We start from the raw sequence: 27,500 nt of genomic DNA, 5'->3' as shown, positions 1-27,500 counted from the left end.
GGTTTAAAAAAGTTATGAGAGGAAATATTTTTATTTGGTGTGAAACACACACACATACCTGTTTTTATGTTTTTCATTTATTTTATAATTTGTATTAATATTTATTTTATCATTATTTTATTTATAAGCTAAGATTGCTAGCACAGGTGTCTAAAACTAGATAAAAACACTTGCACTTTCTGTTTGCAGTTTTGTGTGGTATTTGAAAAAAAGAACATTGCATTTTCAGAAATAGCCGGCCCTCCAATCAGATGACGTTGGCAGAATTGCTCATTTGAGTTTGAGACCCCTGCCCTAGAGAGAACAAGGTCCTTTTGTAGACACTTTTCCAAGGACAGCAATGTCATATAAACAGCTTAATGATCATAATATTTCCCCCGGGTGGTTGTGTGTGGGTGTGCTTAGGTGATGGAGCGTACAGACTGCTACCTGGATAACCTGCGGGTGAGCCTGGCACTGTGGGACAAACTGCTCCTGCTGGGGGGAGAGGTGGAGGGTTGGATGACCAGGAAGATGACCTCCTTCGTCCAGCAGGCCCAGCCCTTCCAGAGCGAGTGTGAGGTCCTCAGTATGCAGGTAATCAGTCTACCTTTAGGATGTTTGTGCTGATTAGTTAGGCCCACACACAGTGTTAGCACAACACCGACAAAGAATTACAGGCAGTTATACAACAATTCATTAGCGAACTAATTATCTATATCTATATATCTATCTTCTAATTATCTTTATACTATTATTGTATGCTAGTTTGTTTTTTAAACAGGATGCTTTCACTTTTTGTTTTTGTGGAATTAGTCATTGAAAAAGACAATAAAGAATAGTTAGACCAGTTTCCTTGTGAGAAGAAAGCTGCAGCTCATCCACACCAGTACAGTAGCATAAAAGAAGACTGAAAAGTAACATATGAAATTTGCTTTGAAATAAATTATTGGGGAGTCAAACAAATATTGCTGTCATATTGTTATAGGAGCATATACAATTAAACATCATGTAATGACATGAAAAGTCTTAGACATACACCATTATTTTTGAACTTGATTAACTGTAAATTGTACATAAATGTGTACTTCACTGTACTATACTCTAGGCCTGTTACATATGGATGTGTGTGTTTAGGAGGAGATAAAGTCCCAGGAGGAGAATGTGGAGCACTTCCACCGCCGCTCCTGTGAGATCCAGCACCTTCTCCAGAGCCAGGAGGCACCGCTGGAGCTACAGGTGAGACACACACACACACACACACACACACAGATATACTGTATATATATATATACACACACACACACACACACACACACACACACAAACACACATGCGTACATGCTCAGACACACGCACACACACCGACACGCACGCTCACACACACACACACACACACTGGCACTCCTGAGAGATCCAGGGTGTCCTCAAGAGCCAGGTGAGATCCCCTACAGGTGTCAGGTACACACACACACACACACACATTCGCACACACACGACGGGGCCTGGCTGGGCATGTCACACGCTGTCCGGGCTTGTCATGTTGTGCCTCAAGTCCTGTGGTGCTATGCGTGGTCATGTTGCATTGCGTCTGGGCATGTCTCATTAGGTCCGGGCTTGTCTAATTGAGCATTAGCTTGTCTAGTTGCCCTGCGGGTCCATTGTTGTTGTTGTCTGCTGTCTGACATTTACATTAGCCAGGGACAAGAGGATTAAGTCAGGCATCCAGAACAATATTATGTTCTAAAGACATGGAGAGTATTAGCATATTATACCCATTGTGATGGGCCTTCAAACTATTCACATGCATTTTAACTAAATAATATATCAGGTGTAAAACACAATGGAGGAACAGTGGTAAGTCTATAGGTGCTTGATAAAGGCATGGAATCTTACTGCTTTTTTTCCACTCATGTTGCTTTTAATGCCTGATTTAGACATTCATTCCATAGATCTCTCTCATTCAATAGTAGCACCTCACCAAGTCTGACTTTGACACAAGTTCCATGTTTAGAAGCATGTGTCCTTTAACGGCTCTGCTGCAGCCATGTTGTCCTGTTGGCCTGAGGCCCCTGGGTTCTCCCCATGTTCTCCATGTTGGCCTGAGGCCCCTGGGTTCTCCCCATGTTCTCCATGTTGGCCTGAAGCCCATGGGTTCTCCCCATGTTCTCCATGTTGGCTTAAGGCCCCTGGGTTCTCCCCATGTTCTCCATGTTGGCCTGAAGCCCCTGGGTTCTCCATGTTGTCCTGTTGTCCTGAGGCCCCTGGGTTCTCCCCATGCTGCAGGTGATGGAGAGTCAGCTGAGGAACAGGATGGAGCAGGTCAGAGAGCTATTCGCCGAGAGCACCGACGTCTTCAAGGAGCTGCTGGCCGCCAAGGGCCAGGTCAGTGCCAAGATGGCCACCTGCCAGACGGCTCTGCAGAGCATCCAGGACAACCTGAGGAGCTTGGAGAGCACTCAGGGACAGCCTCTCTTTAAGAAACTACAGGTGGGTTTTCATTTGACTCTATTTTATTTTGTGCATCGTGTATTGAACCAGAAAGGTCTAATATCTTTAGAGAATATAGAAAATCAGTTCCCTTTTGCCAGGGGGCCCTGGTCATGTTGGGCAGCATAATGAGTATGGATTGTGTAAACATTATCTAATAAAACATACATTTGGAGCCAGAGTGTGCAACATGTTTGTTTTTTTTTTGTTTTTTAAAGTATATCACCAGAGGTCAGCACATCGTAATAGTGTCTTTTTAGTGACATGAAGTGACATGACTTGACGCTGTGTTCCACCCCAACAGGAGCTCTCTGGTGAACTGGACATGCAGGCTGGGCAGGTGGGCGCGCTGCAGCGGGAGCTGGGCCTGATGTCCAGCGTGGCCAGCCAGCAGACGCTGCAGGCGCTGACCGCAGATGCCACACAGCTGCACAAGAGCGTCTGCACAGCCAAGGAGCTGCTCAAGCAGACCAAAGAGCAGGCAGAGAACACTCACAGGTACTGTATATATATATATATATATATATATATATATATATATATATATATATATATATATATATAGTATAATTTCATATGCATACACACACACACACACAGTAAACATGTATCTAAGTCTTGTGTGTACCTGCTCCCATGCGTCAGGCTGGCTGAGGGGCAGAGAGAGTTGCAGGAGTGTCTGAAATCTACGGAGCACTGGGCCCTGGAGTCTCAGGAGGACCGTGATGGCCTTCAAGTGGAGATGACCAGACAGAGGTGAGTTGGTTACATGTTGGTGCTATGAGTGAATGAGGTTGTTATAGGTCTTAATTTTCATGTAGTTTAATTATGAAGTTGAGGTGCTATAGTTTGACACATTATGGCATCAGGGGGTTTCAGAAAACAACAACAACAACAACAACAACAACAACAACAACAACAACATTTCATTTCTATGGCGCTTTTAAAGAAACACCAGGCAACGTTTGTGTTAATTAATCATCTTCGTAAGTTGGTATATGGTTAAATGACTCATTACGGGGTGAATGAAGGCTCTCTCGCCCGCCCCTACTGCCTGTAAGAAGAATATCCCACTTGCAAGTTCGGTGTATCCTACCCGCCGACCGAAGCAGGATCAGTTTACAGCACAGAGGCAGGCTAACGAAACGCTAGAGATTGTTGCAAACGTGTGTATAATGGCAGAGCCGGCGAAGAAGCAGCGAAAACCCTTGACGGAAGACGCAAAGAAAAGGAAAAGAGCTTCAGACCGAGCGAGGGGGAGTTTTGTAGAGAAAAAGCATCAGGCTTGCCTGGTGTCCCTTTAAAGACTCAAAGCGCTTCACAGTGAAGGGGGAACCTCACTAACCAACACCAATGTGTAGCACTCATCAGCTATAAACAAGTATTATATGCATTTGCAGAAACAGTCTGTAGTCTGACAATCAGAGATATGTATCATCTATGTACTTGTGTAGTGACTCCTGGTAGAGTCCAGCTAAAGCACATTTCCCTTGTTTCTGTCCAGTGCTTGCGTAGAGGCCTTCCGTGCGCTCATAACCTCAGTTCAGGGAGGGGGCGCGGAAAATGCCAGCCTCCTGGAAAACTGCTGGAAGCTTCTAGAACGCCACGACCACCTCCAGGCTCGGCTCCAGAGTACCCCACACGGGTCACTCCTCCAGGAGGAGAAGAGCATCCCACAGGGGTCACTCCTCCAGGCTCGGCTCCAGAGCACCCCACAGGGGTCACTCCTCCAGGAGGAGAAGGAGAAGAGCATCCCACAGGGGTCATTCCTCCAGGAAGAGAAGGAGAAGAGCATCCCACAGGGGTCACTCCAGGAAGAGAAAAGCATCCCACAGGGGTCACTCCTCCAGGCTCGGCTCCAGAGCACCCCACAGGGGTCACTCCTCCAGGAGGAGAAGGAGAAGAGCATCCCACAGGAGTCACTCCTCCAGGAGGAGAAGAGCATCCCACAGGGGTCACTCCTCCAGGAGGAGAAGGAGAAGAGCACCCCACAGGGGTCACTCCTCCAGGAGACGGAACTCCAGACCCTGGCAGAGGAGACGGAGGCTCAACTTCAGAGTTCCCCCCAGAGCACCTCACAGGAGTTACTCCTCCAGGAGGAGACGGAACTCCAGACCCTAGCAGAGGAGACGCAGGCCTGGGTCAGAGAGACGCAGCAGCGCCTAAAGACCCTGGGCACCGGGACCCAGCGGAGCCTGGCTCAGACCCAGGAGAGACTGCAGCAGGCTAAGGTGAGAACTATATGGTAGGGTTGTTCCTCTATGAGTAAATTTGGGATTTCTGCAGGTCCGTCTGGCCAAGAAGCCATTGAAGCCCATTTTCAATGTCCCTAAAACATAGATAGATAGATAGATAGATAGATAGATAGATAGATACTTTATTGATCCCCAAGGGGAAATTAAAAAAAAAAAAACATGGGCACACAAATACAATCGCTAATCCGGCATGGACGTGTACTGTATGTCTTTTTAATAGTGTAAACAACTGCATTTAACACCTCGTTTACAAGATTGCTACTCTTTTGAAACGATTTGGTAAGAATCATGTGGCGCCAGAACGTGCCTCTCATGCCCAGGTTTACTGGTTATATGCAGCCGCCTGGAAATGCTGGGGGCAAAGACCGTGTTCAGAGTCAGACTGCCTATCATAGATGGCCTGAAGGGGCAGAACTGATGGATATGAGTCACTTTAAACCAGAACTTTTCAAAATGAGAAGCTGCAAGGAGAGCAGTATATTTCATGAAATGACTGTCTATTTCTGTCTGACATTTGAACATTTTGATTCGTGTTATTTGTACGTGCTAGCTCTGGCGTAGTTAACTTTTGGGAACAGGAAATTTGCACTCAGCCAGTCCTAGCCTAACAGCACATCTGCTAAAGTGCTAAAAAAGCTTCTGTTCTCGATTACAGTTCATGTCAATTGAATGCAGTAGCTTTATAGTTTCATATTGCTGTGGTCCTGAAGTCTTTTGGCTGGAAATCCTGGTGGTACAGTATGTGGTATGCTACCCAAGATGTCCACGATGTGTTTTTGAAGAACTTCTTATAGGATTATCTGTGGATTTACACAGATAAGATACTTTTCAAAATCCCTCACATTGAGCCTCTCCATATTGAGATACAATTATAATGTTGATTAGTCATCTCTCTCAATGAATTTTGTGTGTGTGTGTGTGTGTGTGTGTGTGTGTGTGCGTGCGTGCGTGCGTGCGTGCGTGCGTGCGTGCGTGTGTGTGTGTGTGCGTGTGCGTGTGTGTGATGTCCTGGCAGGCGGTGCTGTCTCTGAGACAGGAGGGCGACTCGCGGCTGGAGGAGCTGAGGACTCGGGCTCAGAAGCTGTCCCAGCGGGAGGGCCTGCTAGATGGGGGCCAACGCAGAGACGTCCAGCACCTCGTCCAGGACACAGAGGCCCAGTGGGTCACCTTGCAGCAGGAGGCGAAACAGCTGAGCAGGTACCCAACACTCAGCAGTGCAGTGGCTTTGAGTCGATGGCTCAGTCGATGGCTTTATGTAATGAATGTAGTACTAATATACAAGCATTTCTTAACTACAAGAGAGTGAGTGGGTCAGGAAATTGGCTGCTGATGGCCACTTTGTCTTTGTCTGTAACTTTAATGTATTATTTATAGGCAAACATGTCTTAACCACATTTTTTGTCAATTTAATTCAACTTCTTTTTGCTGAACCAGTTCAATATATTTTTTGGTGAATACACATGTATTTTTTTATAGTAACACATAGGGGATAATCTAATGGTGATGAATTGGTATTTTTATCAATACAAATTGATATGGAATTAATTGATGCATCCTCTCTACAGAGTGTTAATAAAGTAGAACATCACATCACCAGAGAACATTAGAACAGAAGAAGGAACCTTAATGGGCACTCTGCTGTTCTGACAAAGTAGTAATTTAAGTAGAACTTTAGAACATCACATTACTAGAAAGCATTTATTACAATTATAGAGAAACGATTAAGGACTGTTTGCCCTGATTACAGGAAAACATTATAACGATACATGGTGAACGCTCAAGCGCTACTGTCTTATTACATTCTAAATATAATTCCGCTGGTTGTTAGTGAAGTAGAACAGTAGAACATTACACCATCTCAAGAGAACAGCAGAAGTTCTTCTCAAAGGCTACTGTCTTATTCTGTTCCAACAAGAATTTTGCTGATTGTTAGTAAATTAGAACATTAACAACAAGGTTTAAAAATCAGAACATTAAACCCTTTCAAGAGAACAGCACAGTGAAGGTTTCTCTCTTATCCTGTCCTGTCCGGTTCTCTCAGACTCCTGCAGGGTGTGGTAGAGAGGGCCTCTTCCTGCCAGGACCAGCGGAAGCAGGCCTGCCTCCGTCTGGATGATCTCCGGGGCCAGGCGGCCGCCCTGCCGCGTCTTTTCCCCTGGCCCGGTGTGGCGGAGAGGCAGCAGGCGGCCGAGCGGTCCAGGGCCCTCCTGGAGAGAACCAAGATGCTGGGGCCGGCGCTGTCCGCTCTGCGGGCCCAGAGGAAGGAGCTGGTCCGCCTGACGCAGGACCCCAGCTGGACGGAGCCGTCCTGGGCAGTGCTGGAGGACGGAGTCCCTGACCTGATCAGAGAGCTCAATGTGAGAACCGTCTGACTGAGAAATTAGACTGTTCTTCTGAATGAAGTACATCTATCTATCTACATATCTATCTATGCACCTGCCTATCTGTCATACTACAGTTTGCTATAAACATTGATGAGATAATGGATCATCATAAAATCATGAATTTCTGTTTGTCTGTAGTTCAGTATAATCTGATTGGGTTTGTTTATCTTCCCCTGCAGGAGTTGTGTGGCATGTTAGAGAGTAGCATTCAGAAGGAGCAGCGTTGTCATGACTCACTGCAGCAGTGTGGTGAAGGCCTGTCCTCACTACAGGAGAGGATTCAGCGGTCAGGACTACAGACCACAGGCGCACAGAGCTGGAGGGAGGACGCCAAAGCTCTAGCGGTAAGAACAGTCATGTAGTCAAGTCTTTAATCCAGGGCATCCAGGGCAGTAATACATCACACAGTCTCTTGCCACAATATCATCCAGGGCAGTCTTACATCACACCTTCATCACATCTCTTATTTGGTAAGCTTTGTTAAGGTGCTCTTCGTTGTGTTCATTTGGTGAAGAATCTCTCAACTCAGCCGCAGTGATTTCTGTGCTCTTTGCACAGATTATCTTTTAGAACGGCAAATTATACACGACTTAACTCCTGCCAGGGCAAACATTTTAGCCAAATTAATTCAATTCAGTTAACACAAGTTCAGTTCAGTTCAATTCTGTTTGACTCATTTCAGTCTTCATGCAAATCATTTTTTAAAAAAAATCCATTACATTCTGATTGTATAGGTCTTGCACCAGGCCATAGAGAGGGTGGACAGGGACATCAAGGAGGCCACTGCCCTCTCCTCTTCCCTAACCAAGAGCCTGTCCAAACACGGTCAGTCCGCCCTTACAGCACAGCTCCAGAGTCTGCAGGACTCGCGGGCCGTTCTGGAGAAGATGACCCAAGACAGGCTGGCTGAGCGAGAGAGACAGAAGCAGGAGGAAGCTAAGAGACTCATGCAGGAGACCTCCAGCCTGCAGAGGGCGCTGCAGGGTCTGAATGCTGCCCTGGAGCAAGAGCTGAAAGCTGGGGAGCAGCATAATGGTGTTGACCAGCTCCAGAAGCACTGGGTCAACTTGAAGGTGCTTTGCTGTGTTGTATTAATCTTTGTCCTCTGGGAAAAGAGCCCTCTAAGTACAAAGATTTTCTAAAGCCACATATTGAATCTATGCTCCTGCTTGGTCCCGATCCACCCGGTTCAGGAGCTTTTCCATTAGTATTGTAGTTCTAGTGCATGTATCTTGTATGAGTTTTTTTTTTTTCTGTGTGTGTGTCTGCACGAGGAAGTGAAAGAGAAGGTGTGTGTGTGTGTGTGTGTGTGTGTTGTGTGTGTGTGTGTGTGTGTGTTTACTGTGCTTCTCTGTTTACGGTAGCCATTTGACAATCTCTCAAACCCCCCCGCCCTTCCCCACCTCCCTCCCCAGGCCCTGAAGTGCCAAGAGGAGGACCTCATCTTGCACTTGCAGAAGCTGCAGGGTTCTGAGAGGGCAGAGAGTCCCTTGTCAGAGGAGGTAGTTTCAGCCCTGGGGACCCTCACCAAGCAGTCAGTCAGGTACGCGCCTCACTGTCCTCTCACAGGTAGGGCAGGCACAACAGGTCACTGCTCACCTGTGCTCAACTTCAGATGGCCAGTCTGAGCCCTTTATCAGAATAATAGGAGAGGATAGAGTAGAGTGGAGCACAGTTTGATCCAGGATATGCAGTACGTTTTTATTTGGTGCTCTTTAATATCACAATGCTTTGTGAAGGAGTATTTTATTTACAGTTGAGTATGCACTTTGACTGCCATACTAACATGCAATCAGGTTTTTTACCCTATAGACCAGGGTACGAGGCCAGGTGGAGTGAGTGCTTTCTCCCTTCGCTGCATACTGATATTGATCATTGAAGTGTAGGGTATATATCCACCCTTAGTCACGAGACTCAAGGAATGTTTTACCTCCTGTGTGACTTCTCCATGTTTTCTTCCTATGCTTCTTGTTCTCTCTCTCCCTCTCTCTCTCCCTCTCTCTCTCCCTCTCTCCCTCTCCTGTAGCCTCAGCATGTCCCTGTCCGAGAGTCTGAGGGTGTGTAAGGAGCGGACGGTACTCAGTGTCCGTGAGTCTATCCAGGCCCTGCGCCTGTGGAGCCAGAGTCAGAGTCAGCAGCGGCCCCAGACAGCCCAGTCTACAGAGGTAGGGAGCACGGCACACCGGTTTAACTCGGAGGAGATACATAGATTTATTTTTTCAAATTTGTTTTTTTTGGGGGGGGGGGGGGGGGTGACGTCAAATGTACGTGTATGTACAAATGTACATATGAAACGTGTTGGAAAAGTGTAAATGCTGTCAGATATAAATATCACTCACACTGAGCATTAAACATACAGTACATACAGAATTGCATGTCAGTGTGGGGCAGCCACATGCATCAAATCCACCACGGGGCGTCCATGCCCAACCCAGCATGCTTTGAAGATGTGAATGTAGTGAATGAATGAATGAATGAATGAATGGGTGGATGGATGGATGGATGAATGAATGAACGAACAAAAGAATGAAAAATGCTACAATTCAGATGTCTATAGGCGTCTGTGTAGATGTCCTGAAAGCATTTCGCACACATTAAATCCACTGCCAGCGTATGATGGGGTGCCAGACCACCCATTAAGCCCCAGGCCAGGGAGCACACGGATTGGCTGCCTGGAAGTGAGGTGAGCGTTCCAGATAGAGACACACCCGTCCCCCACAAGCCCCCTCTGGCTGGGTAAAGAGGCGAAGAAATATGCTAACATTTACATGACATTTAGATTTGAGCAACACTCGGGAGACTGCTCCCTGAAGCAGTTCAGAGTCACGGAGAGACATGTCTCCTCCGATCATATGAGCCGCTGCCTTTCTTTACCTGACTATAAACTTTTTCTGAAAAAAATTAAACAAAAAGAAAGCTTCTCATGAGGTCAGTCAGGGCATTGCTGCTTACATGCGAAAGCTCAACTTATTAATCGCCAGCCACCTAGTCGACCCTTTGCACATCAGGTCTCTTCAGTTACCATGGAACCACGAGTCGATATCCAGAATGCAAGAAAGCCTGCGTCAATCAAGAGCTGGCCTCGCTTGCTAGATTGCTGACTTGACTGTTGTCTTTCTTATAGAAAGCAGGGTTGTGCAAAATTCCAGAATTGAATTGAAACTGGCTCTTAAATTCCAATTCAATTCTTGAATTTCTCTTGCATTTCAATTGAGGTAGTAAACAGGAAGCAGAATTGCAATTCGAATTTTGCACAACCCTGATAGAAAGCAACCACTTTGGACAAATGCACACACACATACACACACACACACACAATCACACTCGCTCGCTCACTCACTCACTCATTCACACACACACACACACACACACACACACACACTCACAAATAACACTCGCACTCACTCACTCACACACACACACACACACACACACACACACACACACACAATCACTCAGGTCTCAGGGAAAAACAGCAAGCTCCATTACTTCAACTAAAGTTGAAGCTTTTTCAGACAAAGGCAAAAGGCACTCTCACTGACAGGAGAAATAATGGAGCAGTGTAGCTGACGAGGACAGGGCTTTTAAGAGTCAGTCAGGTGGAGGCTCGTCTCATGAAGAGTGATAAAAGTGCAGAAGAGTGTGTTTGTGTCTATTCTATCTGCGTGCATTTGCGTGTGTGTGTGTGTGTGCGTGCGTGTGTGCGTGCGTGTTTTTCCATGTGAAAGATGGAAAGAGAGTGTGTGTGTGTGTTTCTACCTATGTGTGTTAATGCATGCCCCTATACAGCATGCAGTTTCATGTCTCCACAGGTGATGTTTTTTTACCTGGGAATTGGAGTGTAGTGGATGAGGACCGTAATGGATGCCAGAGCAGCGGAGAAAAGTCCAAAGAGAGAGTGTGTCTGCGGCACTCTCACAGCAGCAGTATGGGAAAAGTACAAATGTCCTGTCGTGCCCTCTACTCTTTCAGATGGCGCTGCAGGAGGGAGAGACGCTGAGACGGAACCTGCAGGGGGCGCTGTTGCACACAAACTTTCTGAACAGCATCGTGGGCCAGCAGCTCATGCAAAGTCTGGAGAGAGAGGGGACAGACGCTCTGACGGACAGCACCACTCAGCTCGCGGGCCTATCACAGAGCCTTCAGGTGAGCAGGCAACCAATCAGAGGTGACCCGTCCTTTGTGCCATGTGCAATCTGGGAGTGATTCAGCCATTGTGATGCCAGTATGCCCACCACCGATTGGCTATCTGATGGGATTGTGACGTGGATGCATGGCAAGCCATGTTACATAATCATGTATGTAAACTATTTCTCTCTGCTCTCTCTCTATGTGTTATATGTAGTTGGCTAAGAGTCCAGTGGAGGCGACACGCGCTACGTCAGCTCAAGAGACAGTAGCACAGAGTGGAGCAGAGGAGAGAGCATCACAGACCCTGTCCACAGAGACTCCCTCTAGTCTCTCTGTGGAGCCTACCTCAGGGCAGAGATCACCTGAGGTTCAAAGCACGCCAGCCAAGACAGTGGACAGTGATGCACAACACGCTAAGAGCAATTCTGAAGTGGGTGCTCAAGTGATGGCAACACAGAGCATGTCACAGACCCTGTGCACAAAGACTCCTTCTGAACTCTTTGTGGAGCTTACCCTAGGCCAGGAATCTACTGGGGTTAGTAGCCCACCAGCCAAGACATTGGACAGTGATGCACAAAAGACTCCTTCTAAACTCCCTGTGCAGCTTACCCGAAGGCAGGAATCTACTGGAGTTAATAGCATACCAGCCAGTAATGCACAGCAAGCTGATGGCAGCTTTGAACCAGGCACTACCTTGAGGTCAAGCCATATTAGCAACACAACTGTGAAGGCTGATGATCACAGGGAAGAGCCGGATGGCCCTCCAAAGCCCGTGTTGACCATTGTCCTGGACGCCGACCTCACTGGTGCTAGCGACAGCCAACCAGCAACAGATATTTCCATTTCTAGACCCCTTCAGGATATGTCCAATCACTCTGATGCTGTGACCACTCAGCAGAGTGAAGGCATGAATGTACCAGATACGAGTCTGAAACACCAGAAGGCGCAAACAAAACATCCACTTGAACTCACAGCAAGGGAGCATCCAGAGCTAAATCAGGAAGAGGTCCTCCCTTCACCCAAAAAAGTAGCTACTATTATTTTGGATGCGGAATTGTCCCAAAATGAAAATATTTCCACAGACACAGCAGCAACACAGCTTAGTGAACCCAAGCAGTCAGACTATACATCTTTCCATGACGAGTGCAGTCCTGATGAACTAGAGAGCACCAAGCAAGAGCCTAGTACAGCGTCACCAAGTCAGGAATCTGGAGAGGGTAAAAAGGCCATGCAAAACTATGAGGGTTCACACCTGGTTGAGCACACCAAGCCCAAGAAGGTTTTCACTATAATTCTAGAAGCTGATGTGTCTACAAATGAGTCAATGGACAGTCAAATCAGAGAACCCATAGAGAAAAGGAGCTCTGAGGTTTCAAGTTTACCATCAGAGAATAGCTCTGGGGATCAGCAAAAACAGCCAGAAATCTCAGGGTTACCTGAAAATGTTGGTACATCTGTGGCAGATGGTGATGGCTATGGATCCCCTGAGTCAGTGCTCTCTGAAAGGGAAGCTGAACTTGACCTTTCCAAGTTGAAGTCACAGGATGTGCTATTGCAGCCAGTGGTCTCATCTGCCTCACTTCTGGACACAACGCGCAGCAGCACCCCCACTGACCCTGTGCTCAGAGTTGCTCAGATAGTCCTGGAGTCTAAAGAGACTGACCCAATTCACATCACTCAAACTGATGGACTTACACAAAAGGACTTACAGGGGGCAAACTCCTCGGGACAATCACAGAGTATTGATATCAGCCTAATAGTTACTAGAAACAAGCACCAGGGACAGGACGTCAATAGTGTGACATCAGAGAGCGCAGACGCTGAAGGAGAAACAGGCACCAGGAGGCCAGAGGCGTCTGATCAGGGAGTGTCTGAAGAGGCCAACGTTGTTAGTGTGTCTCCCAGTCATGGGCCTGATGCTGTTTCCATTTCACACGTTAAAGATAAAGTCGACACGCAGACCCGCGGTACAGAGCTGTTACAATCGGACCCCTCACACCAAGATGACCCAGATCCCCAGGAGCCGATCCATACCCAGTCACTCAAGAAAATATCTCCAATGACCTCCAAAGCAGAAATGCATACCCTGGAGGATGACAATACTGATCTGCCAAAGATAGTCCCAGACCCTCAGGTAATGTACACCTGTGCATAGTTTGTTGCTCTTTAATTTTTTTTTTCCTTCTTTTTACCATCTGAGTGGCTGCCTATTACAGCAGCTCTTGCTCACTAACTCGTGCTGTTGTAACAAAGCACATTTCTCCGTCGTGAGACAGTTAAGGTATTATCTTGTCTTATCTTAGTGAGTTATTGACTTTTGCCAAATGAGTTCTTGAAAGATTTCTGGGATTATTTTTGTCATAGTGATTCTTGTGAACATTCTCTTCTTTTTTGTAGTCTTGTCTCTGTTTGGTGATTGACTGCAAAAAACTTTAATTCCAAAAGACATTAATGCTTTTCCGAAGGTTCCCTGATGGGCCACTTTAAAAAGATTATCAGCGTTTGCTCTTCCTTGGGGGGAATGCAAAAGGTCGAGGAAAGTATATTTTTTGATTCCCCTAAGGGGCAAGAATCAACAGGGAGCTTAAGGTTTCACTGTGGTAAAGACCTATCATCTACAGGGCCTTGACATTTTCAGTATTTAAATTTGTGCCACGTTCAAAGGCCTTTTCTTTGTTCGAGGCTTGCATTGGCATGATTTAGCCCATGACACAGCGAAAGGTCACAGTTTGCCTGAAGACAAATAACTGGAATCATCAGGGCTTGTCTGTTTTTTTTCCCCCCTTTCCTCTCTAACTTTGAAGAGCAACTTTAAAAACAATGTAAGAGTAAGCTCATCTTGAGCAATCCGAATTTACACTGGAGAAATAGATCAGTGTTTTAATATTCACTCTGACATTTGTCTAACACCAAATAGGCACTGTACAACACAACACAGTATGAGAAAAAAAAACCTTTGCTTAATTAATGTAAACTCAAATTTGATCAAATTGTCTGGAGTTGAGTAAATTCAGCTTGGTTGGTCCCGAGGGCTCCATAGAGCTAATAGTGGAGGTCTCTTTCTCATTTTGGCTCTGTCATTCCTGGATCTATCTTAAAGGGTAAATTTCATCTTTGGTATGTTCTCACTGAAAACTCAGTGGAATCTTTTGTAAGACTTTACCCAACTGAAGTGTAATTAGCACATTTTCTGCTAAGGATGTGTATGCATGTGGTAGCTTGCAGGGTGACTCGCCACAATCCCTCAGTCTGCATGGCCGGTTTTGTGTGTGTCAGGAATTTGTTTTTCTCCTTTGGCTTGGTGTCAAAGTGACGTGTGCAGGTCTGTGGGGTTTACAGTCCAGAATCGTTGCACTAGTTTTATTTCTCAACACAAGTAGTAGTTCCTGCACTGCAGCTTCTCCAATGAGTCTTAAATGTATGAGGGATACGCCCCATATGCCCTGAGGCAGTCTCGGCATTCCAGTTCGAACAGCCACAGAAAACAGAGACACACTATCAGGATGGCATGGGACTGAGCAGAATGCTAGGCACAAAAGGAAACAAAACTAGAGATTTATGAATTGAAGAATGATCATAAACTTGACTGGAGGATAAATCAGGTCCTATTGTGCCAACATTTCTATTGCCAACATTGTGCCAACAATGTTTCTCCATCAACAGGACCAAGTTAAGATCACAAAGGACAGAAGAGTACAACGAACTGCAAAAGACCTGATTGCCGGAGACAGGGCTTTAGGGGTCACTGTGGAATTGCCCCAGGGACTAGAAGATGGAGACACTCTTCTGGTCATTCTGGGTGATGCTGAACCAGTGGTGGGAGCCCACAGTCTTGTGGTGAGTGTCTCTGTGTGGATTGTGAAGGTATTCAGTTTAAAAGATCCTATACACGTGAATCTGGGCTCAAACACCAGTGGTTTTCTAAATCATAGGTTACAGTTATGAAAAGCTGCTTTTCAGCATGTTTGTGGGCATTCCTACCATTTCCTACCATTACAGCTCCATGTTAGAGAGCAGCATGCAAATGGAAAATTGGGGTTGTTAAATATATCGCCAGCGTGTGTGTTTACAGACGAGGGAGATTCATGGGCCACTTGAACGATAATGGCGACAGACTTTGAATGAAAATTGGGCTCAATGATAACGTGGGCCCACCAGGGACTTGGGTAGGGCCTACACAGGATGGAGACTGGTCAATGGGATTTCCTGTGATGTCTTAGGACTTTTGATAATTACTGAAGAATGCACGTCTGCTCCACGGTGGCACAGTCTGTTCTTTCACCACCTCTTGTTGTTTATCATCATGCAGTTCGTTGTGATTTTACTTTCATTGCTGCGTAACAGGGAGGTGAACCAATGGAAGCCATCTCATGCCTCCAGCCCACGGTGGCGGAACCAGCGACCCGACTCGGGAGGGCGGTTCACAGGGTTCTGGGCTGCCGGTACCAGCCGGCTCAGCTCAACCCTCTGGTCATGGCCCTGCAGCTACAGGAAGCAGAAGTATGAACCACTGTGCCTGTTTAGAGCTTTTTAATGGACACCATAGTTATGTGTTACTGTATGTCAAGATGCTCAGGCTTTGTTTGCAGTATTAGGTTCATCATCACATTAGTGTTCTTGCTTTGTAAATAAAGATAGGAGCAGGATTCACTGAATGTGTAGCTTTCCAAACTATTAGAGTGCTGGCCTGAATAGTCAGATCAAGTAAAGTGGGAGGGAGGCTGCACCATGCATACGTTCACTTTTATTTGCACAGAGGCTTTTTGGCACATGCCTTCTTCAGTGTGCAACCTGGCATGGGGCAGCCTCCCTTCTACTTTACCTGTTCTTGCTTTGATTTTTCACTTCTTACAATATTGCATGTAATAATTTAAGACACAGTGTCTCTCATTTACCATACATGACATCCAGATGTAAAGAGATATTGTTTTTACAAGGAAGCAACCAGAGAACCACTGCTGAATAGGAAACAGTGATCCCCATATTAAAACTACATTTTTTTGTCCATATAAATCATCATTGAATGATTGCATTGGTCAGGGATCACTAGAATTGCCTTCAGGGACTGCTAGTGGGCAGCGGACCCTGCCATACTGTATTGTTCCTTACATATTTTGGTGTCCTCTACAGAGCTGCAGACAGCGTGTGCTACAGCAAGTGGCCGCTGTGTCTCACCAAGAAGCGGACAGGGACCTGCAGTCCGAGGCCACGCAGCGCATGGAGGGTAGTTGGAGCGCCGCCCTGCTGAATGCATCAGCCACAGTTCAGGTTAAAGAGGCCCAGCTTCTCCAGGTCAAGCAGTACCACCAGCAAACAGAGGCTCTAAGAGCCACCCTTCAGAGATTCACAGCTGAGATGGAGATGCTAAACCTGTGAGTTAATTAGATAGGCACACATGTGTATTTGTATAACATTGTTATACTATACAGTGATGGCCAAAAATGTTGGCACCCATGCTAAAGTTGACTGAAAAGAGGACTATAAAATCATCTTTTGGAACTGGAGGTGAAAAAATGTGAAAAATTAGGAAATATCTAACCTTTAAGGACACCAATTTTCTTAGTGAATGAATAATGTCTCATAAATAAATAAATGTTCTTCCTTAAAATACAGGGGTCATAGGTATTGCCACCCCTATGTTAAATTTCAGTTAGCCTATTAGCTGGTTTGTTGCTCATTGAGCTCAATGCAAATCAAACCAGCTAATAGGCTAACTGAAATAACACCATGCCAATCTCTAGGTATGGTGAAGGGTATGTGATGATGTGGGGCTATTTTAATTCCAAAGGCCAAGGTAACTTTATCAGGACGCACAGTATTCTGGATCCATGAAATAACTGGCCTTTAAAAATAAAAATCTGCCTGTCTCTATGGGAATTTAACATAGGGGTGGCAATACTTATGACCCCTGTATTTTAAGGAAGAACATTTATTTATGTTTGATACATTATTCATTCACTAAGAAAATTGGTGTCCTTAAAGGTTAGATATTTCCTCATTTTTCACTTAAGGCATTAAGATCAATTTCTAAAAGATGATTTTATATTCCTCTTTTCAGTCAACTTTAGCATGGGTACCAACACTTTTGGCCATCACTGTATAATCTCCCACCGGCTGAGGCAAAGGCATGTGTGGAGTTAACTATGCTGTGAAATAGCACATAATTACCTCATATTGAGTGGTGAGTAAGAGAGAAGTTATCAATGTGCCCTGAAATGATTTTAAAATATTTTAATTATTGTTCAGTTTGATATTTAACAGTGGGCAATTAATGGCATCTGTTGTGTCTCCATTGTGTTGGTAGCCTATGGTTATGAAATATGGTTAATGAAATTCCTCTAATGTCTTTCTCTCCATTTGTATCAGGGATAATTTGGGAAGCACCTCCATTCAAGCAGAAAAATTGCAGACATTCTTGAAGGGTATGGACCAAGAGAAGGACAAGATAGGAGAACTGCTACAAACCTGCTGCCAGGTGTCTGCCCACCTGAGTGAGGCAGATGGACCAGTAGCACTCCTTGCCCAGGTAGAAGGCCTTCAAGAGGGGTGGCAGATATTACAGGGGACCGCAGACAGAACCCTGAGGCATGCCACTGCTTGTACAATAGAGACGTCTGCTGTGCTTCAAGAGGCCAGGGAATTAGAATGCAAACTGGAGAATATCCACACCTCTATGGATTCATTGCAGTCCTCAACACCACTCTCAGATTGCCAGATGGCCGTGCAGCTCACTGTGACTGCTTCAGAGCTAACCACTGCTAATGAGCAGTACTTCAACCTTCTTGGGATTTTTGAAGCGTTCAACCAAAACTTTCTCGGGAAGAAGGAACAGCATGAGATGGAAGAAGTCCTGCTGCACTTGAAGGCACAGTTGGATCATACTCAAGAACAGCTCCTCAGCAATGTCACCTCTGTGAGTGACTCTTCAGTAGCTAAACTAATAGAAGTAGTTCAGAACTTTCTTCCGTGGGCTAAACACGTAGAGCAACAAGTCGAAGCAAGGAGAAAAGTAGCTCTGTTCTCTGAACATGCCCACCACCAGCTTACTAACATTAAGAGGCTCCAGTCAGAGGTTTCTGCCAGGCAAAGCCAAGTCACATCTGTGGTGGAGGAACAGAAGGCCTTGCTCTTAGGCCTGAGGGAAGATGATGTTTCAGTGATGTTATCTTTATTGGAGGATTTAGAGGATACTTATCAAGTAATTTCAGAAAAGATCACTCATGCAATTGAAGAGGTGAACCAGGCTCAACAGTCAAGAGAGAAAATGTGGGCTCAGATTTCAGAAGTCAGTACCTGGTTGGTGGCTCACATCGAGAAGGAAGGTAGCAGGACCAGAGATTCAAAGCTAAAGGCAAGCGTAGCAGACTTGAAGGTTGGACTGCAATGGCATAGCGCTACCCTGAAAGAAGCCGAAAAGCAAACTGCTGTCATTGAAGGCCTCCTGGAGCAATGTTCCATTATAATCCCCGACCTTAGCATTGGAGAGAGCCATTATCTCATCGACCGGCTTACAATTCTACAAGCAGAGGTCTCAGGGGTGGCTAGCTCTGAGCGAGCTGCTTGCTGGGAGCTTGAAGAGCTACTTCATGCCCAGGAGACCACAGCTGAAGAGCTGACCACCATCCAGAAGAGCATTAAGCAGATATCCATGGACCTGGAGAGACAAAGGTTCCCGGTGACTAGTGCCTCTTTATCTGCCGTTGAGCCACTGAGGCACATGTTGGTTGAGTACCAGTGCCATGTGCAAGAGCTTCAGCACTGCCAGGAGTCGCAGAAGAAGGGGCTGCTGCAGACCATTCACACCCTGCAGGCCAAGGCAAGGATGCTCGACATCCAAGCCCGTGAACATGAGAAGTACCTGAACTACAGGAAGCGAATGGAGGACTCCAGGGAGGTGGTGAAGAAGGGGATCCCTCAGACGAGTGACCGGACGGTGGACCGGAGAGAAAGGCTGCAGGTCTGCAGGGCCCTACTGATGGAGCTCCCCCTGGTGAAGCAGCAGTGTCAGCAGGCTGCTGATCAGCTGGAGGCCATCTCGGGAGACGTCTACCCGTCTCAGCTGACGTCCGAGCGGCAGAAAATCCACCGGACGCTGGAGAGCCTGGCCTCCTGGGAGCTGACCATTCACAATGAACTTTGCAGCATAGAGCACAAGCTGTTAGACGGACTCGCTTGCCCGGCAGATCTCACAGCCATCGCTAATGTCTTCCATAAAGCCAGACAAGAGCTTCAGCGAGCTGCCTGCCTCGATCCAAACGAGCAAGCCATAGTGAGGGAGTTGCAGAAGTGTTCGGCGCTTCAGAGGAGTATGGAGAGCGGACTAAGAGTGCTGGAGGCTCTAGAGCATAGGGGAGGAACTGAAGAGGAGGCTCTCAGAGAACTGTCTCACTACGGAAAAAAGATCTCCAGAGATTGCAATATTAGAATGGTAAGCTCTCTAAAGTGAAATTGGTTCCTCTAGTTCAATTGATAATCTACAGTATATGTATTAAGACTCCTATCCTTTTCAATTTTATGATTTCCAGTAGAACATTTTGTGTCTGTGAAAAATATAGCGTAAAAAAGCTTACAATGCTTACTTAATTGATAGTGCAATAACTGAAGTCATCATTGGGTAATACCATCTGGTAAATGTGGTTTGGTCAGCATGTGAGTGGTTGTTTGGTGACCTTTACATCAAGTCATCATTGGGTAATACCATCTGGTAAATGTGGTTTGGTCAGCATGTGAATGGTTGTTTGGTGGTGGTTTGGCAGTTAGTGGTTAGTCCAAGCAGTCATCTTGGGCTTGATTCCAGACCACTGCTGGTTGTTTGTTAGTCGCTTTGAAAAATTGCTAACCCAGATAGCAGACGGGCATTGAAACTATGTAGAATCAACATTACATTGTCAACCATAAATCATTGAATCAATGTCGGATTTCGATGTTGATTTAACATCAGTTTGCACCCTCAATTAATATTGAAACAATGTTGATTTATTAACTATAGACCAGCGGAATTTCAATTGTATTTCAATTAAAATAAATATTGAAATAATGTTGAAATTACAACCAAACTAAAGATCAATGCGATTTCAATTCATATTAAACCGCAGTAAACCACTATAAATCTGGCAAAATATTGGGAAATTCATACCCTGCTTTATCTACAGCCAGGATACATTTGGCTAGGCCTAGGTATGTCTGGTTTAGGCTACACAAGCTTGCATAAATAACCATTGACAACTTGTTATCAGTTTGAAAAGCAAGTGCATTTATTCACTTTTCTTCATTTATAAATTCCCGTGTGTTGTGCTTCCCTGCCATCTATTCAGTAGGCCTACGGTTGCAGTCAGCCTGACCATCCAGTTGACTGAGCTAGGCTTAAGGCTACAGTAGAATGCAATAGGTGCAGTGATGGCTCATGATGCAATACAAGGAACAATCATAGCCAGAATTTTGTTAAAAGAAGACAAAAGGTCAAAGTCTGGTCAATTGTGATAGAAATGCTGTAACTTTAGGCTTAGGCCTACTCATTAAAATCAACAGAGAGCCCACTACCTGTATATTGTAACCCAAAACTTAAAGACATGTCAAGATAGGGTACAAAGTGCAGCTACTGGCCATTTTTGTGCCCTAACTGGTGAAATACAGTATTAACCTAAGTATGTCATTATATGGCCAACTATAAAGATGTAATCTGCCTGTTCCCAGGGATGGGTAGTATTTCTGAAACATGTAATATGTGTTTCAAATGCAAAATAGTAATTTTGTAATTTTAAAAAATACTGCAAAAATACTATATGTGAAAAACAAAAAAAGTAGATACTACAGACAGGTGTAATGAATAATTGGTAATTAGGCAACAATGGTTTATGTTTATCGCAATCAGCTAATGTGAGAACAGCTGTGTTCAACAACACTTACAGCTTTTCAGTGACGGCTATTGCTGAAGCATCAGCTCTGGTCTGAAGCACTGGTGTGAAGTGGTACGCAAGTAAAGATGAGCAAGTTGACCTGTGCAAGTTCACATAAGGACACTGACAAAGGCAACCATGTCCCATTGTCTCCATGCCAATCTTTAACAGAAAAATGTCAGATATCTCAACCACAATGACATCAATATATGGTAAGGTGTTGAGTGTACCCAGATAGGTCAGTCACTTAGGCCTACCATATATCGTCACAGGTGACAAGCTAATCATCGCAAAGTGTTGTGCTAATGCTGGGAACAGGCAGGGATGGGCAAAAATACATCAGAATGTATTTCTAAATAAAATACCTAATACCCTCATTTTTAATGTATCAAAATAAACTACAAAATACAGTAGGCCTAACCATATTACGATGTATCAAAATAAAATACTGTATTTTTTGTATTTAGAAAATACTCAAAATACTTTTTCAAGGAAGTATGGAAGCACTGCAAAAAGCTTTTTTATCCCAAACATTTAGCCTATTAAAACTATATAGTAAAAACAATACAATTTGGCCCCTGTCGTATACCATATGCAAGTTCATGTAGTGTGATCAAAATTAAGAATAATTCAAGAATTTACATTTACATTTAGTCATCTAGCTGATGCTTATCCAAATGACTGACAGAGCTTTCAATTAACCACATTATAATCAATAGGCCAAAATCATAATTGTGTATCTGTGCCAAAATTCGTAATTCAAGTCCAGTGCAGAACTGAATAAGAAAATCATACGGCTATGTATCTTGAAGTTCCAGTATGTGAGAGACTTGACGTGCCTTAATATCTCCAACCTCAAGTATGCAGCTAATAAGGAAATAGAATTGTTATTTAATTAAACAAGGTGAACTTCTCCCCACTGTGGAATGCAGAAAAGGATGCTACAAGGAAGGGAATTCAAACACACTCAACACCTTACCATTAGAGATGCACCGATAGATCGGCTGGTGACCGGAATCGGCCGATTTTCACGTGATTGGCCATGACCGGCGACCGGCCGGTCAGTCTGAGACATGCCGATTTTATGCCGGTCAAATGCACTCGTGCGCCGCAATTGTAACAACACCTAGCTGAGTTTGCAAAGTTTGAAGAAGCTATCAACCAGGCCAGCACTCAGGGCTGGATGTAAGGCTACAAACAAAGCGATAATAGGCTACTGAGTTTTTCTATGCAGCAAACGCTGTGCTTTGCCATTGGCCTACTGCGTGGAATTTACTAAGCTGTCACTTCATTAGGCTACGTAAACATCGCTCATCACCGCCGTCACTGCCGCTAATTGCGTGCCCGCAGCTGAACCACAAGCGCTGCTGAACGGAGATAACCGATTGCGACATTAAACATAATCAAAGTTTAGCGATCATAGGCTACATAATAAGATGTCAACAAGCAGCGACATACAGTAGCCCTAGTAGTTCTACTCCACTTAAAAAAAAAAATACTCGAACTATTTACTGCACGTAGACTAGGGCTATGCCTTAAAATACCCTAGTATAGTCTAGCAGATTGAGAAGTGGATGTCGTGAAAGTGAACAAACGATAGCCTATTACAAAGGCAAACAAACGTTAAAGTTGCTTTTGACATAGTAGCCTACAATGAAGAAAACTGATGCTCTGAATACTGAATCAGCCGTCTCTGAAAGTTTCTATAGCCTAATTGATGCATTTAACCGGAATTTGGATTTAATTTTTTCACCGCAAAACAGACGTGCACTGTTTTCATATATGGTGGAGCACCTAATCGCTATTAGCACTTCTCCCCTGTGTTTGCGTGATAGCCTAGGCCACTACCACTTTTCCCTCGCCCTCCCATAAATTCATCCATGCATATGAAAATGTTACATGGTAGCATGTTCAAATGTATCATAGTAGCATGTTCAAATGTATCATGAAAATTTTTCTTATATCTTTAGTTGGATATTGGATGTGAGAAGAATAAAATGGGTGTTCCATAACTTAACTTAATCCATAATTTGATACTGCAGCTGAAGTTAGACTTGAAGAAGAATCTGTCTGCTCACCGGTTCCATTTTTTTTAACAGCCATTTCCTTATTGATAAGTTGATTACATGTCTATATTAACATCTTCTATAAAAAAGATAAAAAGATAGAAAACAAAAAAAAGATAGAAAATAACTATTTGTGTGTGTGCTATAAATTGGTTAGAAGAAATGAAATCGGAATCGGCTAAAATCGGTATCGGCAGGTCAAACTATGAAAAATTGGAAATCGGTATCGGCCCAGAAAATTGCAATCGGTGCATCTCTACTTACCATCTATTGATGTCATTGTGGTTGAGATATCTGACATTTTTCTGTTAAATATTGGCATGGAGACAATGGGACATGGTTGCCTTTGTCAGTGTCCTTATGTGAACTTGCACAGGTCAACTTGCTCATCTTTACTTCATGCACCACTTCACACCAGTGCTTCAGACCAGGGCTGATGCTTCAGCAATAGCCGTCACTGAAAAGCTGTAAGTGTTGTTGAACACAGCTGTTCTCACATTAGCTGATTGCGATAAACATAAACCATTGTTGCCTAATTACCAATTATTCATTACACCTGTGTGTACTTTTTTTGTGTTTTTCACATTTAGTATTTTGCAGTATTTTTAAAATACAAAAATACACACCAATAAAGTATTTTGATACAAAATACAGAGCCATTTCCTTCAACCCAATAAAATACAAATGACAAAATACTATTTTGCATTTGAAACACATATTACATGTTTCAGAAATACTACCCATCCCTGGGAACAGGCAGATTACATCTTTATAGTTGGCCATATGATGACATACTTTGTTAATAAAAAGCTGCACTGTGTAGCCTATTTTGACATGTCTTTAAGTTTTGGGTTACAATATACAGGTAGTGGGCTCTCTGTTGATTTTAAGGAGTAGGCCTAAACCTAAAGTTACAGCATTTCTATCACAATTGACCAGACTTTGACCTTTTGTCTTCTTTAAACAAAATTCTGGCTATGATTGTTCCTTGTATTGCATCATGAGCCATCACTGCACCTATTGCATTCTACTGTAGCCTTAAGCCTAGCTCAGTCATTATGTGTACCACATCACCCTCCATTAGAAGTGCAATGAGCTACATTGAGCATAAAAACTGCATTTTGAATTCCAAATCCATATTTCTAGATATTTTGGTAAAAGTAACTTAAAAGTAATACAATAGTGTAATGCCTTACAATTCAGAGACAGTAATATTATAATGTAATGAATTACTTTGAAATGACAGTAATAAGTAATACATAATATATTACGATTTTGAAGTAACTTGCTCAACACTGATTAAACCACATGTCACTGTTTGACTAAATGAAAAATATAGGCTACTGAACATGCATGGAGATCGTCATAGTTGACAGAAATTACGATTTGTGCCAACATGTTGTAGAAACACAACCACAGCCTTTAGGCCTATTTGGTGCAAATCTTCTACATTGGTTATAGTCAGCGATTCACATTAACTGTAGGCTATCACCACAAGTGTATACTAAACGTTTTTGCCCAAGTTTGTGTGCCGTCATCACATTTTGACTTCCACATTTTGACTTCCACTTTCCAAGTTCCACTTTCATTGTCGTTGTGAGCTAAAAGGCTACTATATGGGAAATACTTTAAAGTTCCTTTTGAGTCCAAACATGAATAGGTTTTCTTTAACCTGTGCTACACTTTTCCACCAAGTTGTGCGAAAATTGTAGGTACCCGGAGTAGGGGTGAACGATTTTGGAAAAAAAATCTAATTGCGATTTTTCTCACCAATATTGCGATTGCGATGCGATTATTTTTAAGCTCTTTATCTTCTGTCTTATTCAACATAGACAAGCAATATATTATTCTATAGTATGACCAACACAAAATTAGATAAGTTAAACATAAACTGTTCTTTCCTGGAGCCCAGGCCTATGTTATGATGGCATTAGGTCATTGAATAAGATTGATGAATGAAATATTTTTTATTTAACTATTTTAATCACATTAGTAGACCTATATTTGTTGAACTTCCAGCCTTGTAAACATTTAATGATTCTGATTCGTTTCTATTGTGTTTCTATTTCATGTAGATATGACCTTCTTTCGTTAGTTAACAAATAGGTCTACATGTAGTGGCACTGACACGGCTTCTCCTTGTCCTGTGCTCTCCATACACGCGCGCGCGCACACACACACACACAGACCCGCTCCTCTCCTCTGTAGGCTACTTGCACGTGAATCGGAACAAACTACTGTAGATTGTTGTAGCGCAAATAAATGCGGCCGAAAGACTGTTCGGCTCGGTGTTAACTAAAGGTTAGCATCATCAACACCGCAGCGCAATACGCATGCATGCAAATTAACTAGTTTGTTCATATCACAACAAAGCCAATCGCGGAGACAAAACTCTTTAAACAGGCAAAGTTATCAGCAGTTAGCAGCATGTATGTAGCCTAGAGCCTTAGCTGATAAGCTAATGTTAGAACAGCTGGGTTTTTGGTGGTTAGCTGTGTCAACTACTTGCGGATAACATTATGCATCAATCTGTGAGATGAAATGTTTGTGCCGCCAACCCCCTTGGATATCGCAAATGCCCCCACTGTCACTGTACTCCAGTAAACAAAGTCCCCAGTGCACAGGTGAATGGCTGCTGTGCAGCCTAAACAGTCGTGGAGTTTTAATCGTCAGCTGGACAAGTGAACGAAGTTACCAGCCAGAGTAGCAGCACAGGGGAATTATGAACTAGAACCAGGGACATGGCAGGTTCGAGCAAAAGGTAATGAAGAGGTTTATTTTTAACCAAAGTAGCTCTACTGATCAGACATTTCTTGACACTGTTAGTCGATTATGGCAATTAGCCTGGGTGTTCCCATGCTGCCTTGCGCGCGATTTGATTCACGCTGCTAAGGCAGCCTGGAGACCATGGAGCAAATTTTCGCCTGAGATAGGGAACCAATCACAGAACAGGGGGGGAAAGCAAGACGATGATGAGCTATGCACAGACGCATTTGATAGACATCCGTGGCACCCAATAAACGGATCTGGGCATTTTTTTCAAATACGAGAAAATGAACGTTTGGTTCCCAGACCATGTCTCATTGAGAAGTGGTGGCGCTAGCCAGGCTATATGGCAATATAAACTATAAACCAATGTTGTTTCGATGTCTCTCTATCTATGCTCATGCACTGTCGGGGTTTTGTCAGGATTGTAATGCTGATTCAATGTCTATTTACCATTGAGATTTCAATCTCAACCAAAATGATTATTTGGGTGGAAAATCAACATCATATCAATGTCACCTTGGTATCTGGGAAAGTACTTGTACTGGTGGTGTTATATGGTAGACTTTGTGTTTTTCCCTTCTTATCCACATAATGTGGTATTGTGTGGTATATTCATTACTCATGATGCTGTGTGTGCAGGACAATCTGTCTCAGGCTTGGGAGGCTCTCAAAGACTATCAGTGGTCAGTCCAAAGAGCTGTCAGGTTCCTGGACGACACAGAGCCCAGGCTCTTGTTAGACCTGACTGGCACCAGAGACTGCCAAGAGGAGCTGAAAGCTACCCAGCAGACCGTGGCTTCCCTCAAGGACAGCTTCAAGGCTCAAATGGACCGCCTGGGGAACCTGGTGCCCAAGCAGACCTGCTTCTCCACCGTGGAAACCCAGAAGCTTCACATCCAGGTCCTGAGTCTGCTGTTAGTGAGGGAGGCTATGTTGGAGGCCCAGGGTCAGCTGAGGACAGAGACTTTGAAGAAGTAAGCAGAGTCATAAATGAGTTATATTCTAAAAGATAAAGGTGCTTAAATGGGTATTTTCATCACTATATGGTTGGTTCCATAAATAACCATGACTTTGTGTTGAACCTTTACATCAAGTGAAAAATGGTTCTTCAGAAAGACTATTTTCATACTTGTTTGCCTTTTCTGAAATTGTTATTCAAAGAACTATAGCCTTTAGGGTTCTTGGCTACGGCATGATCATAACTGTCAGCCCTTTGAGAAGTGTTGTCAAGTAAATGTGCATGTTCCTTTTAGCTAAGTTATAATTTTTTCTTAACAACTTATGAATTAACTCTTTTTGGAAATTAACTATTGAGTATTTTCCACTGTGCATGCAGTGAAGTGATTAGATACACAAGCACAAGACATCACTATGAAAGGCTTATAATGGTCTAATGGTCTAATAAGCTGCTGTATGTATTAGCTGTTCTAGGTAGGGAACACTCATAATAGGCATAATGGTAACTGACGACTTTATTTATCTGCAAAAGAAAAAAAAAAAATAAAGCCTGCTTAGTCTTTCCAATATAGA

At 44.1% G+C, this 27,500-nt stretch overlaps 1 protein-coding gene across 1 annotated transcript in view; it reads left to right on the top strand.

Moving 5' to 3' along the window:
• The window catches only part of LOC125298980 (nesprin-2), a gene marked incomplete in the record, with an annotated part of 111,453 nt that overhangs the window by 4,015 nt on the left and 79,938 nt on the right, over window positions 1-27,500 (top strand). The window contains 19 exon segments of the mRNA XM_048249985.1: window positions 406-576; window positions 1,117-1,218; window positions 2,266-2,469; window positions 2,774-2,967; window positions 3,115-3,225; window positions 3,974-4,700; window positions 5,740-5,921; window positions 6,766-7,081; window positions 7,288-7,452; window positions 7,843-8,181; window positions 8,524-8,651; window positions 9,135-9,273; window positions 11,081-11,254; window positions 11,454-13,373; window positions 14,903-15,076; window positions 15,584-15,739; window positions 16,370-16,611; window positions 17,606-19,667; window positions 26,610-26,944. Of these exon segments, the coding sequence (XP_048105942.1) occupies window positions 406-576; window positions 1,117-1,218; window positions 2,266-2,469; window positions 2,774-2,967; window positions 3,115-3,225; window positions 3,974-4,700; window positions 5,740-5,921; window positions 6,766-7,081; window positions 7,288-7,452; window positions 7,843-8,181; window positions 8,524-8,651; window positions 9,135-9,273; window positions 11,081-11,254; window positions 11,454-13,373; window positions 14,903-15,076; window positions 15,584-15,739; window positions 16,370-16,611; window positions 17,606-19,667; window positions 26,610-26,944 (7,841 nt within the window).

The sequence above is a fragment of the Alosa alosa genome, chromosome 8 (genome assembly GCF_017589495.1).
Source record: "Alosa alosa isolate M-15738 ecotype Scorff River chromosome 8, AALO_Geno_1.1, whole genome shotgun sequence".
NCBI lineage: Eukaryota > Metazoa > Chordata > Actinopteri > Clupeiformes > Clupeidae > Alosa > Alosa alosa.
Note: the sequence above shows the minus strand (reverse complement) of the source record. Positions and strands in the feature narration are given on the sequence as shown.